Source organism: Octodon degus, unplaced genomic scaffold (assembly GCF_000260255.1).
Source record: "Octodon degus isolate 3935 unplaced genomic scaffold, OctDeg1.0 scaffold00120, whole genome shotgun sequence".
In the NCBI taxonomy this organism is placed as follows: domain Eukaryota; kingdom Metazoa; phylum Chordata; class Mammalia; order Rodentia; family Octodontidae; genus Octodon; species Octodon degus.
In genome coordinates this window covers 7,517,834-7,533,265 of record NW_004524696.1, presented here as the reverse complement: position 1 = coordinate 7,533,265, position 15,432 = coordinate 7,517,834, and the positions used below count along the sequence as shown (strand labels likewise).

General features: G+C 35.5%; 1 protein-coding gene and 1 pseudogene across 7 annotated transcripts in view; one reads left to right on the top strand and one right to left on the bottom strand.

Annotated features, from left to right (window-relative positions):
• Atp9b (ATPase phospholipid transporting 9B (putative)) overlaps positions 1-15,432 on the bottom strand; it is a 449,279-nt gene that overhangs the window by 335,600 nt on the left and 98,247 nt on the right. For all 7 annotated transcript variants that reach the window (XM_023700057.1, XM_023700058.1, XM_023700059.1 and 4 more), the window contains exon 5: positions 7,878-7,986. In XM_023700057.1, coding sequence (XP_023555825.1) covers positions 7,878-7,986 — 109 coding nt within the window. The remainder of the gene's footprint in view (positions 1-7,877; positions 7,987-15,432) is intronic.
• On the top strand, positions 8,250-9,296 carry LOC105743368 (annotated as a pseudogene).

The following is a 15,432-nucleotide window of genomic DNA, read 5'->3' as shown; positions in this document are numbered from 1 at the left end:
TGAAAAGCAAAAGTGCAGAACCAATTCACGTTTTGTTCTTACGAGACCACCACAATGGCTTAACATACAGTCGGTGTTTAGTAATATATCTGCAGGAATGGACTATAATCTAGTCCACTGGACAATTACAAGCAAGTCATATAATTTACACAAAAAAAGATAAGACGTAGCTGCCATTAGCCTCGTCCACATGTAAAACTTCCACTTATTAGATCACCAGCAATGATAACTGATTTTATAAAAAGTAACTTCCATTTTTATTTGAAATAAAATTACTGAAAACAATTTTTAAAGTACTTTGAATTAAAATACTTCAGGAATGTAAAAGGCATAAGTAATACATCTTCCTTAACATTTTACACCATTTTAGGTGGAATTGACATAAAAATAAAGTTACTGTATTTTAATCTGAACAATTCAGTGTCATTTACTACAACCATAATGCTGTACAAGCAATACTATTAAGTTCCAAAATAGTCTCATCACCACAAAAGAAAACCCCACACCCATTAAGCAACTGCCCCCTCTTTTTCTTTCCCCAGCTCATGGCAACCACCAATCTGCATACTACTTTTATTAACTTACCCATTCAGCTTATTTTTACATCAGAGAAAAACAATCTGTGACATTTTGTGCCTCGCTTCTGTCACACAGTATAAGTTTTTGAGCTTCATCCATGTTGTAACACATACCAAACTTTCATTACTTTCATGCGTCAATAACACTCCATCAGAAGAATATAACAATTTGTTTATTTATTCATCTACAGATGAACATTTAAGTTGTTAGCAAGTTCTGGCTATTGTAAACATGATGAACAGAAGTGGCTGGGTTGGGCTACAAGGAAAGCCAACATTTTGGCCCTAGCCTTCTAAGGTCAATTAAGACTCAGGATATATGAGAACTTGTACTGTAACGTCATGTACCTCAGTAGTGTCCCAAATTTTCTGATCAAGAAGATTATGGGGCCAAAGAGGAAAGTGAGCGATGATGTAGAGTGTGCCTAAGGAGAGTAACAGGGAGAGAAAACATTCTCTCATGCTTTCACAGAGAGCACATTGGCCAAGCAATGGCCCTGACACATCCACATGGCTGACACTGACAAAGGTTCTACAATCTGAGGTACAGGATCTCAGGATAAATCCTGAGGGGATTTCACTGACCTTTTCAGACCCAAAAGCTACAACTCCTGTTGCATAGGTCCTGCTTTACCTTGGTCTTAACCATCCAGCAGAAAAGTATAAAAACAAAATATAAGAAGTAAAGCCATGCTGTTATGTTGAGCTGTAGGAGACTCAGGTCAACAGTTTATGACATTGCCAGTTAAGCGGAAGACCCAATAATCTTATGGGCTACTGGACTCTTTTAGAATATTTTAATAATGGAACTTAACCAAAAAAGGGTATACAGATGAATGTCCATTTTGTATCTGTGTATTCAAAGTGGTTAGGATAGATATATAGTTACATTCTCTTAATGAATAGAGTGATTTGTTCTAATGGTGTTAGGATATCATGTCCGCATCTTGCACAGCAATTAACCACTAGGAAGAAGGTATGCAATGTGTTAATTATTGAAACTGTCCTACCAATTTGATTTGAAACTATCTCATTGCTATTTGTTTATCAATAAAATTATGGGAAAAAAAAAAGAAGTGGCTGGTTCTGTTTTAAATATGTTCACCTATGTGAGAAACTGCAAAAAATGTTTTCCATAGCTACATTCCAACAAGGAAGTATCAGAATTCCAATTTCTTTAGATCCTTCCAACACTTGTTGATTTACAAGTTTTTAATGATACACAACTAGTGGCAACATCTCACTAGTTTAGATGTACATTTCCCTATGAATTAATGTTGTTGCTTGAGCATGGTTTCATGAGCTTGTTAGACATTTCTCTATCTTCTTTGGAGAAATGTCTACTCAGATTCCTTAGCCCATTTTTAAAATAGATTTTCTTCTTGTTGACTTTTAAGAGGTTTTTACATATTCTGGATACTGAGCCCTTATCAGATATATGATTTATAAGCATTTCCTCCCATTCTGTTAAGTCATCTTTTCATTTTTTTTATAATATCCTTAAATGCACAAAAAGCTCATCTATTTTTGTTTATCTGGAAATGTTTTACCATAGATGGAATTCTTGGTAGACATCTTCTGTTCTCTCTCATCACTTTTAAAACATAGTCCCATATTCTTCAGACTTTTATTGGTCTTTGTGATCTTACTGAATACACTTGCATGAGATTAAATCACAGCTCTCTTGCTGCCTTTAGCATGTTTTCTTGGCCTTCAAGTTAAACAGACTGATTATGTGTCTCAGTACAAATATCCATTTACCCTTCAGGCTCACTGCACCTCCTGAAAACAACTACTTGTGTCTAACCATTATTTCTATCTTATTCTCTGCCACTCAAGAGACTCCCAGAATGTGTACATTGTTATACTTTATATTTGTATTTTATATTGCTCCACAGGTCTGTGATTAGTTGTTCATTTTCCTTCACTTGTTCTGCTCCTCAGTCTGGATACTTTAATTAACCAAGGTTCAAAATCACTCATTTTTCACCTGCTCAAGTGAGTTATTAAAATCTCCACAAAGTTTTGACATTTATTGTACTTTTCAGTTGCAGAATTCATTTGTGCTCTTTACACCATTTCTATACCTTTACTGATATTTTGTACTTGTTCATACATCATTCTAACATATTACAGCAATTTCTTCAGGGCTTCTTTTAGCTTCTTGAGCTTAAGTTAACATAGTTGAAGCTCACTGGATATAATTAAGACAGCTGCCTTAAATCCCTTGACTGTTAAGTCCAAATTCTGGGTTCCTCAAAGATGACCTGTGTTAAATTCTTCTGACAGTGCTTCTTTGCATACTTCATTGTTTCTTGTGGAAAACTAGACAAATCAATAATTTTGAATACCTAATGTTTAAGATATCTTTTCCCTTTTCTAGGTTGGTTTTATTGTTTATATGCTGTTCAGTGATTTTTCAAAGCAATATTTTTAAATTGTGTGTTTTCCTTACCATGTGTGGTCTCTGAAGACTTTCTTCCCTTAGCTTATAGTTTTTTTACTATCATAATTAATTATACAGAACAGGTTTTGTTGTGGCACTGTCATACATGCATATCAAACACTTTTACAATATACACTCCTTCCCTTTAACTCTTCCTTAGCCTCTTACCAATTTCCTATTCTCTGTCTCCCTTCTACATTTCTGTTCTTTCCCCAACTAAATTCCATTCAGCCAGTGCTTTAACAAAGATTTTAGGGGTCAGAGGAGTTGAAGATTGGCTCTGTACTTCAGCCTTCCTTCAGGACCTAACCAATAGCTGAGGGTATTTACAACTCTGCCTTAACTTTCATTTCCTATTTGTACTGTACTGAATGCAGAGATCCATCAGACATAAAAAAGTTCAGGTCTTTTCTGAGTATTCTTCCAGTTGTCAGCCTATATGTGGCTCTCAAAACTGCCCAGGATACACAGGAACTTCTGAATGCCCAAATTTCCAAACATATTTTCTCTCCATCTTTTTCTGTATAAAATTTGACACTCTGGTGATGGACTCAACTCTAAACTTCTGTCTCAAGATTCTGTGATTTTTCCATAACCTGGGATTCAGTTAAGAAAAAACTGATGCTGCTTTTTTGCTTTCTTGCCCTGTGCTCCAAGTCAGGTAAACAAAAGACCTGTGGACTGGTTAGAGAAACAAAACACCATCTTTTCAAATAAGTTCTCCTCTGCAAAGAAACTGACAGCTATCTTCAAGATATGCTGGAGAGGGACTGAAATAAGAGCAACCTTACAGAAAAAAAAGAAAACAGCAAACAGCTTTCTGTTTTGCTTTCGTTGTACTTGAGTTGCCTTTTGCTGTATTGAGCAATCACAGGTAGTATAAACCTGTCTGTGTTATAGAGAGAGGTCTGAGAAAGTTGGTTCTGATACTGCTTGGATTTTGTTATTATTTCTCCAAATAGATGGGCATGTGGAACTGCCAATCATACTTTGTATGCTAATATTACCACTCTACCTGCCAAATGTACAATTAATGCACCAGAAGCTGATCTCTATCCAGTTCAAACACCACTGATGAAACAATTTTTCAAAGAAGCTAGGACTTAAACTATACACTTAAAAAGACAGTGCAACAGTAATGTGTAATATTAACACCACACTTGAAATACCTGTTATTTTGGTCTTCCAAATGTATACTGCTTCTAATACCATATCAATTATTGCTATACTCTAAAGTAAATGTTTGTTTTAAAAAAAGAGGGGTAATATAAGAAAACGAGACACAAGAAAAAAATGTCATAGGATTATCCTCTTACACTACTGTATATGGTTCAATTTCTAAATTTCTGTGTAAAAATGTGTAATTGTTTTTTAACATTCTATAAGGATTTAAATTTTAGAATATCGATGGTTGTTGGAAAATAGCAGCTTCATTTTATGTCTAAGGTGTTTGATAATCATACAGATAGTGATGTTAAGCTTAACTGCCTATGTTACAGGGTAATAATGTCATTAAGCTTCTCTTCAGGATGTTTAACAACTAAAGTTTGCAGACCAAAATTAGAGAGATAGATGAGCTAAAAGGATTACCAATACTTTGGCCCTAGCCCTCCAAGGTCAGTGAGGACTCAGGACATAAGAGAACCTCTACTGTGACATCCTATAATTCAGTGGTATCCCAAATTTTCTGATCAAGGAGATTATGGGACCACAGAGGAAAGTGATCGATGATGTATAGTGTGCCTAAAGAGAGTCACCTTGAGAGAAAAAATTATCTCAGGCTTTCACAGAGAGCAAATTGGTCAAGCAAGGACCATGAGTCATCCCGATGGCTGACAAAAGATTTATAAGGTACTATACACAATTCCTGGGTAAATCCTGAGGGGATTTGACTGACCTAGTCAGACAGCAGAAGTTACATTCTTAGTTATATAGGTCTTGCTTTAACTTGGTCTTAACCATCCAGCAGAAAAGTATAAACACAAAGTATAAAAAATAAAGCTGTATTAATATGCTGAGCTGTAAAAGGCTCAAGTCAACAACTTCTGACAACTGCCAAATGTGCTGGTAACTCACTACTACTATGGACTCTTGGTCTAATTGGGTTATTTTGCTGAATTCAAGTACCTACAATATTTGAACTGGCATCAAGTATGAAAAGGTCCTTTAAAGACTTCTCCAAATATAGTTTCTCTAACTGCAATGCAAGCTCTGACAAAACAAAACAAAAAAGGTGGATATGTTGGGAGCCATGGAAGCTAGGAAATTGATCAAATGTGTGTAGGTGGGACTAGACCTCAGTGCCTAAAGCAAACAAGCTACCTCAGTCCTGAGATAAACATCCTGTCTCGTTAAAGTCAGCTATTAGTCACTAGGAAACCTTGTGTCACATGCTATAAACTTTGCAAAAGTGTAAGTAAAACACCATTTTGTTGTGGGGGGAAAAAAGTACAAAATTATGCCTAATTTAACCATTTATAAGCTCTTTTCCCTAAAACTAAAGCTTTTCTTTTTTCTAACACATATTTTCCATGCCATTCTAACATTTTAAGCACCAAAGCTTTTTAATAATTTTTCAACTCAATTGATAAAGACAGATCTTTTAAACAAATGGTACTGGACAGGGTCATGTTTGTAGAGAAACATGTGGACTCATATTTCAAACCATATAAAATGTGCTATTGGAAAATGAATCACAAACCTAAATGTTAAGAGCTAAAACTATAAAACTCCTAGAAAAACAAATAGAAGTCATTACAAACTTAGGATGGTCATTGTTTCTTTGCTACAACACCAGAAGTACGAGCAACATTAATAACAAATGAAGGGCGCCAGGGATAGCCTGAGTTCAATCCCCGATTCTGCCAAAAACCAAAATAATAAATAACAAATGTAAATACACAAACATGAAGGAAAAAAGTGAAAATAGCCCACAGAATAAGAGAAAAAAAAAATCTACAATCATACATCTGGCATATCATTTAATCTAGGATAGCTGAAGAACTCTCACAACTCAGCACCTAACAGACAAGAAGCCCATTTATAAAGTGGATGAAGGACCTGAACAGAAAGCAATCCAGGGCCAGGGAGATAGCTCAGTAGAATAAGTGCTTGCCTGGCAAGCGCAGTGCCCTAAGTTCAATCCTTGGCACCGCAAAAAAAAAAAAAAAAAAAAAAAAAAAGCAATCCAAACAAGACGTAGGAATAGCCAAGAAACATATGAAAAGACATTCAGCATCACTGGACATTATCAAAATGCAAATTAAACCCATAAGACACCACTGCATACCCTATAAAATCAAAAAGTAATAGGTATGCTAAAAAGACAATAAGAAATGTTTGTGAGAATATAGCAGAACTGCAACATTTATGCACTGCTGGTGAAAATGTGAAATGAGATAGCCAATCAGGAAAGTAGAACACTAGTTCTTCAAAATAATGGTTATCTTCTAATATAACAATTATGTTCCCAGAAATATATCCAAGATAAATGAAAACAATGTTCATGTCAAAATCTGTACATAAATTTTGATGTTTCACAAAGGCACAAAGGAGAAACAACCAACAGTCCATCCAAATAAATAAAATAGGGAATACTATACAGTAGGATGTAATTTGTCAACAAATAGAAATAAAGTACTGATCCTTACTACAATGTGGATGAACCCTAAAAATATGCCAAATGAAAGAAGTCAGCAACAAATGATCACATATTTTACGATTACAGTAATAACTAAGGGTAGGTTAAACAATAAATGCACACAGTGGAATAGTAGTTCTTGGACTAGGGTGGGGAAGGAAGGAGGAAGATTTACAAACGGCTATTCACATTTCCAGAGTTTCTTTTTCAAATATTATTCTAAAAATAGATGAAGGTGATGGTTGAACAACCTTATGAATATACCAAATATCAATGAACTGAATATCTTAGGTGAAGGAATTTTATCGCATGTGATATTCAGATCAATAAGCTTTAAAATGAACAATTTCAAAGAGCTTATTTCAGGTAAATAATTCATCATACATATTCATATACACTAGTAAGACACAAAATCCACTTTGAAATTCATTTTTAAACAAACTACTGGTTTCCTACACAGCATGTTAAGTAGTATCATGGGCTTGATTTGCATTCCCATTCCATGTTTCAGCATCTACCTTAATGTTAACACATGGTTATTTTTCTACTGTCAGTGACTATTTGTAATAACTTATTCCATTCATTTGGTAATATATTACTTTATAGTATATTACCAAATTATTAAGTTAGGGCCAGCAACATAACTCATCAGACTAACAACCTGCTTAGGTAAGAGCAGGGACCCATGTTCAATACCCAGCATCACATGTTGGCCCCACCTCTGGGCATGCTGAGTTGGTCACCAAGACCAGGTGTGGTGGTACACACTTGTAATCCCAGGACTGAGGAGGCTGAAAACAGGAAGATCACAACAAGTTTGAGCTACATAGTGAGACCCTGTACCAAACACATTTTTTTAAAAATTAAGTTAAACAAATGTTAAAACTTCAGAACAAAAAAAGAAGCAATGTGGATGTTATCATTCTTATTAAATTAAAACATTTATTTCAGGTCTTAAAGGGCTGTTGTATTGAATTATAACACCATTGTATAGATCTCGAACCTTTATAAATGTTAAATATCTATCCAGTAAAATCTAAATATCTAGGAATTGCACGCATTAAATATTGTAAGAAAATTAGATAGCATATATAATTGTACAAAGCTATTTTCAAGAACAGAAATTATGATATATTTCCTTTTATTATATTAAACTCTAAAATGATGATTGCATTACACAACTTCTAGGTAGTATTAAAAATGTCTTGCTGACCTCTTACAGTAAGCTTGCTATATAGTTGTGAATTCACTTCCTTATCTCGCTGAAAACGTCGAAATTCATCAACTGCTTCACGTGTGATAGTAACTGCCAAAACAAATCCCTGTAAAACAAAATAAAATAAGGTATTTTAGAAAACTGAACTTTAATAGTCATGGAAAAATTGTTTAGCTTAATTTTTTTCCATCAATTTATACCACTCTCAAAGACATTTCATTTCTAAAATGAAACATAAACAAACAATATAACACTACAAAGGAAAATAGTAAGATTTACAAGCTTTAATATGCCCAAGAAAAAAATTTTAATTGCTATCATGTATTTCAAACAAACATTAAAAAATACTTTGCAGAGCGAAGGTGCTGAGGCAAGATTGCAGCAGCCAAGAGGAAATGGGGTGGGGACTTGCAGGTTCAGGTGAAGAAGCCAAAAAGAAATGAAAAAGATGCTGGGCCTCCAATTAAGTCATGGGCTGTGGCAGAAGAGATAGAGGAAGCTGAAAGAGACCCTATCCCAGGCCCTGTTTGCAACGGCCAGTAGAAAAATTAAGGAACAGATTCTCATCTTTTCTTCAAGAGGAATAAATTTCAGAGCAACACATTTAATGCAGGACTTGAGAACCTTGATGTCTCATTCTAAAGCAAATACTAAAATGGATCATAAAGATAAATTATTTGTGATTAATGAGGCCTGTGAAATGAAAAACTGCAATAAATGGATCTATTTTGAGGCTAAGAAAAAGCAAGATCTTTATATGTGGCTTTCAAATTCACTTCATGGGCCCTCTGCCAAATTTCTTGTTCAAAATATTCATACCCTAGCTGAATTAAAGATGACTGGAAACTATTTAAAAGGTTCTTGGCCATTTTTGTTTTTTGACCCCACTTTGGATGAACTGTCACATTATTATTTGTTAAAGCAGATTTTTAGTACACAACAGTATCATCCCAAAGGCCAGCCATTTGTGGACCCATGTATTTACTTTCACCATTTTGAACAAGATATGGTTTCAGAACTTCCAAATCATAGATGAAGCTGCTCGTCTTGTAGAAATAGGACCTTGCTTCATCTTAAATCTGATAAAGATTTTTCTGGGAAGTTTTGGAGGACCAACTTTGTATGAAAATCCTCACTACCAATCATCAAACATGCATTGGTGGATCATAATATCCATGACAACTGCAAAATACAAAGAAGCAGCAAGTAACAGATGTGCAGAAACTGAGAAAGAGCCAAAGACTGCTCTTCCACATGATCCTACTGAAGATGTCTTTGTTATAACCCCTGAGGAAAAGCCAGTAGAAATAAATGGGTAAAAACGAGCCAAAAGTTAGTTTAAAAGCAAGGGGAAAAAAAACTTACCAAAGGCAAAGAAAATTGAAACAGAAGATGAACAGTGGAAGTGCAAAATAAATAAGTGAATAGTTGTTTTCCAATCACTGTATATTTATTCCCTATTTGGTGTGTAAATACATCTATGTTTAACCAGTGTGCCATTTAAAAGAAAAAATAGCTTTTATCTTTTTCCAAATAAAGCACTGTATCACCAAATTTAAAAAAAAAAAAAAAAAAAACCTTAGCAACCTAAAGTAAAACTAAGTCACAATCTTGAAGAAACCCATGAATTATATTTACAACATTCAGGTACTGAAATATAACTGACATAGAAATCTCAAAGAATTCTAGTATTTAAGTCTTTTTGATAAAATTGAAGAATTTAGGAACATAAAATACCCAGGTATGATACACTGATTACTTTTCATATACAGTACATCCTACAAACAACTATATTAGATTGTATAGGTTCACTTATAGTGAGTGCATCTTCCTTTGGCTTTTTAAGTAAAATCTGAATAGGTGAATTAGGTGCTACCTAATTAAAAATTTTACATATTTGTAACCTACTTGAAACCTGTCACACACTGACATATAAAGAATGGCTACTTCTTTTAAAGGATAAATACAACTCTGGGTAACTAACTGGAGGAACAGGGACTGACACAGAGATGCTAAGATTTCTGCTGAAGTAGTTTGGCCAGAAGAATCCTGGTGCCTGGCCCATCATCCATTAAGTGAAGCACCTGGAACCTGGCAATTGACCTGGCCAGAAGAACACAGGGTAAACCCATACTAACAAGGGGAAACATTTTCCATACAAACTCCCAATTTTCTATTTGTTTTGTTATGTAGCTAAAAATTTTGCTTCTATCATCTAAAGTACAAAAGCAGTAGTTACCAAAGTTTGTCAATTTCTAAATTTTGTTTGATATTATTATCATTGCTAATTGTACTACTGTAGCTAGGATATTATATCTGTTTTAACCACTACTTCTCCCGAGGGTAATAATATTGGGAAGCTTTGGGGTAAACACCTCACCAAAGCCCTACATCTAAATCCAGAGGACACAGTCAAATGGAAACCAACATTCACTTTCAATTAATCAGGAAGTGAGGATCTCAGGTCAGACACAAACCAAGAGTCTCTCACACACAGAAGATATCCTTGAAAAACACTGTTCCTAGACCAGCTTTGACATAGTGATACAGCTATCTACTATCAAAATCTCACAAGGATTATTACAGAAATCAAAATAAAGAGTTTTAAATATAAAGTGACAAGACAAAGGAGCAAACTCCAGGTCACCCCGAACAAGTCCAGGAGACATCAGCATAGAAGAAATGACTGCACACCTGAAATCCTGAAATGATTGCAATTGAACTAAAGCACCAACTCCAGGTAGAAATAAAGCAAATCAAATCAAATCTCTCAGGTTAAAAAAAAAGAAATGATAACCTTAATGAAAGATTTGCTAAGCATATCTAAAGACACTGACAAAAATAGAAGAGCTGTTATGATTATGTCTAACTATCCCTCCAAAGCCTCATGTAGTCACTGGGCCGTCTTCTACAGTCTGTGAATAATTCATGATCCAAGATTGTGATTATGGATGTGAGCACTACTGGGATTATAGGTGTGAGTGCTACACCTACTGGGGAGCAGATAACATAAATGCAGTATAAGGAAGGGAGAGAAGCTTGCCTCTGCTCCTGTCCCTGCTTCTCCCTTTGTGCTCTTGCTGTTTTCTGTCCATGAATTGTTGCCCTCTGCAATGAGCCATCCTGCCTTGGATCCAGCTGATTATGAACTGAAACCTCCACAAACAGTGAGCTAAATAAAGCTTTCCTTCATTAATTTTGGGTGCTGGACATTTTGACACAGGAACAAGAGAAAAGTAACTGAGACAGGAGCACAGAAAAATGATGGAAACCTTGAATGCACAACATAGGAAAGAAACAGAAGGCATGAAACAGGTTCAAGAGATATACTGGAAACTAAAAATTGCATTAAAAGTTGGCAAAACTGTTTGAATGAAACTGAAGACAGACTTTCGGACCTTGAAGACATCATTGACAAGTTTCTACATGTCAAAAGAAATCACCAACAGAGTAAAAAGAAAACTCACAAAGTGGGAAACAATTATAGCAGTCTGTTCTTCAGGCAAAGGACTACTATCAAGAACATAGAATATTAAAAAAAAAAAAAAAACCTGGCCTCCAAAATTGAAAGATCCAATCCACAAATGGGCATCTGAGATGAATATACACTTCATAAATGAAGAGATACAACTGGCCAATAAATACATGAAAAATTGTTCAATATCATTGGTCATTCAAGAGATGCAAATTAAAATGCTGAGATACCATCTTATGCCAGAAAGAATGGCTATCACTAAGAAATCAACCATTACCAAATGCTGGAGAGGCTGTGAAGAAAAAGGAACCTTTCTCCACTATTGCTAAGAGTGAAGGTTGGTACAACCACTATGGAAATTACTATGGAGATTCCTCAAAACCTAGGATTGGAGATACCATTCAAGCCAGCCAATCATCTCCTAGGTATTTTTTCCTAAGAACTAAGATCATCATACCATAGCAACATATGTGCACCCATATTTATACCAGCTCAATGTGCCACAGCTAAATCTTGGAGGCAAACCAAATGCACATCGACTGAGGAATGGATAAAAAAGATGTGCTATTTTTACACAATGAAGTATTATTCAGCACTAAAAAAGATAAATTTGAGGCTTTTGTAGACAAACTGATCTAGCTAGAGACTATATTGGCTAAGTGAAATAAATCAGATCCACATGTGCAATTATCGTATTATCTTGCTAGTGTGAGAACCTGAACAACTAATTAAAATTTAAAAGGCTCAAAAGATACTCTAAAAGTGAAAGAAATTCTTCAATGGGAAGGAATGAGAATAAAGACAAATGAAAGAAGAGGAAAAGATACATTTAGGTATATATGCAGAATAGTTTGGATACTTGTATTGTCAATGTCTACTGGTTTTTTTCACAGCATCAGTTAATGCTTAAAACATTTTTACTCTGATATTTTTTTCTCTTCAATTTCTTAGAACTTTTTTTTTGTCTTTAAATGAATCTTACATGTTTATATTTGGTAATACGATCAACTAATTTAAACATAGTATCACGTAATACAGCAACCACTGTTAAATTCCTATTACTCTATTTAGAGAAATCTTGTATCTTGTATCAGTATTTCTAATACTGCTATTTTTCTTCTATCACCATTTTTTATTCTTTAAATATAAAATTAGGTGAGTGTATGGGAGAGTTTATGGCTACACAGTGCCAGCGGGACCTGCTGGTCCAACAATAGGTGCAGCGTGAGTGAGACCCGCGTCCACCCTCTTGGGACACCGCCACAACTCCGCGGGAAGCCCAACACTCACTCGTGGAGTTGGAATTTCTGCCATATTCTGAGAACCTCCACATCCAGTCCTAGCCCAAACCCGATGAGTGTGTGGGAGAGATTCCTCTCCCCTCTACTCTACCTGGTCCCCACCACACTCAGCACAGGCCTGGCATACAGGTCTGGGGTGAATCCCTGCAACTGGAATCCCTGCAGAGAGAGTAGAGAACAGAACCACCCAGCTAGTCTAGGAGCAAAACATCTTGCCAGAGGGGCACAACAAGTTCAATCCCAAGGGAGGCAGCACAAAGGAGCTAAGGACAGGAGCCAGAACCAAGCCGGACACAGCTGGGTAGATCCATCTGATATGTAGATCTACACCTGGACTCCAGTAGGTGCTAAGATTATAACTGCACCAAAGCTCTACAACAAAGGTCAGAAGACAGTACTACACAAAATCACAACAAAAAGGAGTAAAATGCAATCTGAGACCCAAGCCCACCCATAACAAGTGCAGAGGACACTAACACAGAAAAAACTGGGAATCACACAGCTGAAATCAATGAATCAACAGCTTCTGAAATAAACAACTGCAGAAAGCTATAGAGGAACTCAGATTGGAAATGAACAAAGAATTCCCTAAACTAATAACATCTGAAATAAAGAATCAAATGCAGAAACTATGGAGGAAAGCCAATGCCCACCCAGTACAAGTGCAGAGGACACAACCTCAGCTCAAATACATGAATTAATAGCATCGATAGTAAAGAAGCAACAGCAGAAAGTTATAGAGAAACTCAGACTGGAATTTTCTGAAATAAAAAAAAGAAATCTCTGAACTCATAGCATCTGAAATAAAGAATCAAATATACAAACACAGGAAAGAAACCCAATCTGAAAAAAAACACTGCAGTAAAAAAATTAATGACCATTTCTAAAGAAGACATTGATAAAGTAAGAAATAGAGATTAGAAAAATGACAGATTCCTTGAATGAGCAATACAGGAAAGAACCAGATTGCATGAAGCAGAGTCAAAGAAATATAGAGGAACTTAAAATCTCTATCACATGCTTGCAAAACTGTTTAAGTAAAAGTGAAGACAGAGTTTCAGATCTTGAAGACGCTGGTGCAGCTAGTGAAAAGGTAAGAAAGGATCTCATAAAAACAATTAGGATGCAGGAAAAAATAAATGATCAAATGGAAAATGATGCAAAGATAAAAAAAAAGGAGATTAATAGGCATGAATGAGAAAGAAGGAGTCAATACAAATGACATTAAAAAATATGGGCAGAAGTAATAGCAGAAAACGTCCCAAATATGAAGAAACAACCTGACATCCAAATAACTGAAGCATACAGAACGCCAAGTAACATCAACCCAATGAAAAACACACCAAGACATATAATAGTCAAGATCCCAGAAATTCAGCACAAGAATAATATACTAAAAGGCGCTAGAGAAAAGAGGAGGATCACATTCTAAAGAAAACCATCAAAATTACAGCAAACATCTCTTCACAAACCATGAAGGCAAGAGAAACATTGAGATGGATACTTCAAGTCCTCTATGAAAACAAATTACAGCCGAAACTACAATACCCTGCAAAACACTCTTTCAAGTGTGATGGAGAACTGAACTACTTCCATGACAATGAACAACTAAAGAATTTCATGATGACAAAGCCAACCCAACAGAGGCTCCTGAAAGAGGTTCCAGAGAGGAAGCAAAATGATCGGAACTCCACGAATGAGATCAGAAGCAACCAACTAAATAGGGCAAAAAATAAACACAGGAGAAAAAGGAGCAAACCACAAAAGGTAAATAACAAGTCAACACATCTCCATTATAACCATAAATGTAAATGGACTCAATTCACCAATTAAGAGAAGTAGACTGGCACAGTGGATTAGGAAATTAAATCCAACAATATGGTGTATACAAGAAAAACATTTAACTCATAAAGACATCCATAGGCTGAAAGTGAAGGGATGGAACACAATGTTACATGCACTCACACGTGAGAAAAAAGCAGGGGTAGCAATCCTATTCTCAGACAGTCTAAACTTCAAACCAAGAATGATCAAGCAAAATAAAGAAGGCCAAGATATACTCGTGAGGGGAAAATTTCAAAAGGAAGAGGTAACACTCATAAATATCTATGCACCAAACATGGAAGCAACCAACTATGTAAAGCAAATCTTAATGGACATGAAAAACCTAATATCCAATATCACAATCTTCACAGGAGACCTTAAAACACCCTTATCCCCAAAGGAGACATCAATCACACAAAAACTTAGCAAAGAAATAAAGAAATGAACCAGAGCTTAAAACAAATGCATGTGGTGAACATGTACAGGTTGTTCCAACCAAACACAGCTGAATACACATTTTTCTAAGCTGTACATGGGTCATTTTCTAAAATAGATCACATTCTAGTCCATAGGTCATAATTAAGTATATGCAAGAAAAGACAATTATCCCATGCATATTATCTGACCACAATGAAATTCAAATGAAAATAAATGACAAAAGAAACCAGAAAAAAAAAAACTAAATACATGAAAATTAAACGACACCCCAATCAGCAACCAATGGGTCACAGATGAAATTCAACAAGAAAAGCAACAATATCTACAATTCAATGAAAATTCAAGCACAACTTTTCAGAAATTACGCGATTGGATGAAGGCAGTTCTCAGAGGGAAATTCATAGCTGTGAGCTCACACATTAAGAAAACAGAAAGGGAACAAATAAATACCCTAATGCTGCACCTTCAGCAACTAGAAAAGGAAGAGCAAACCAAACCCAGAACCCAAAGACGG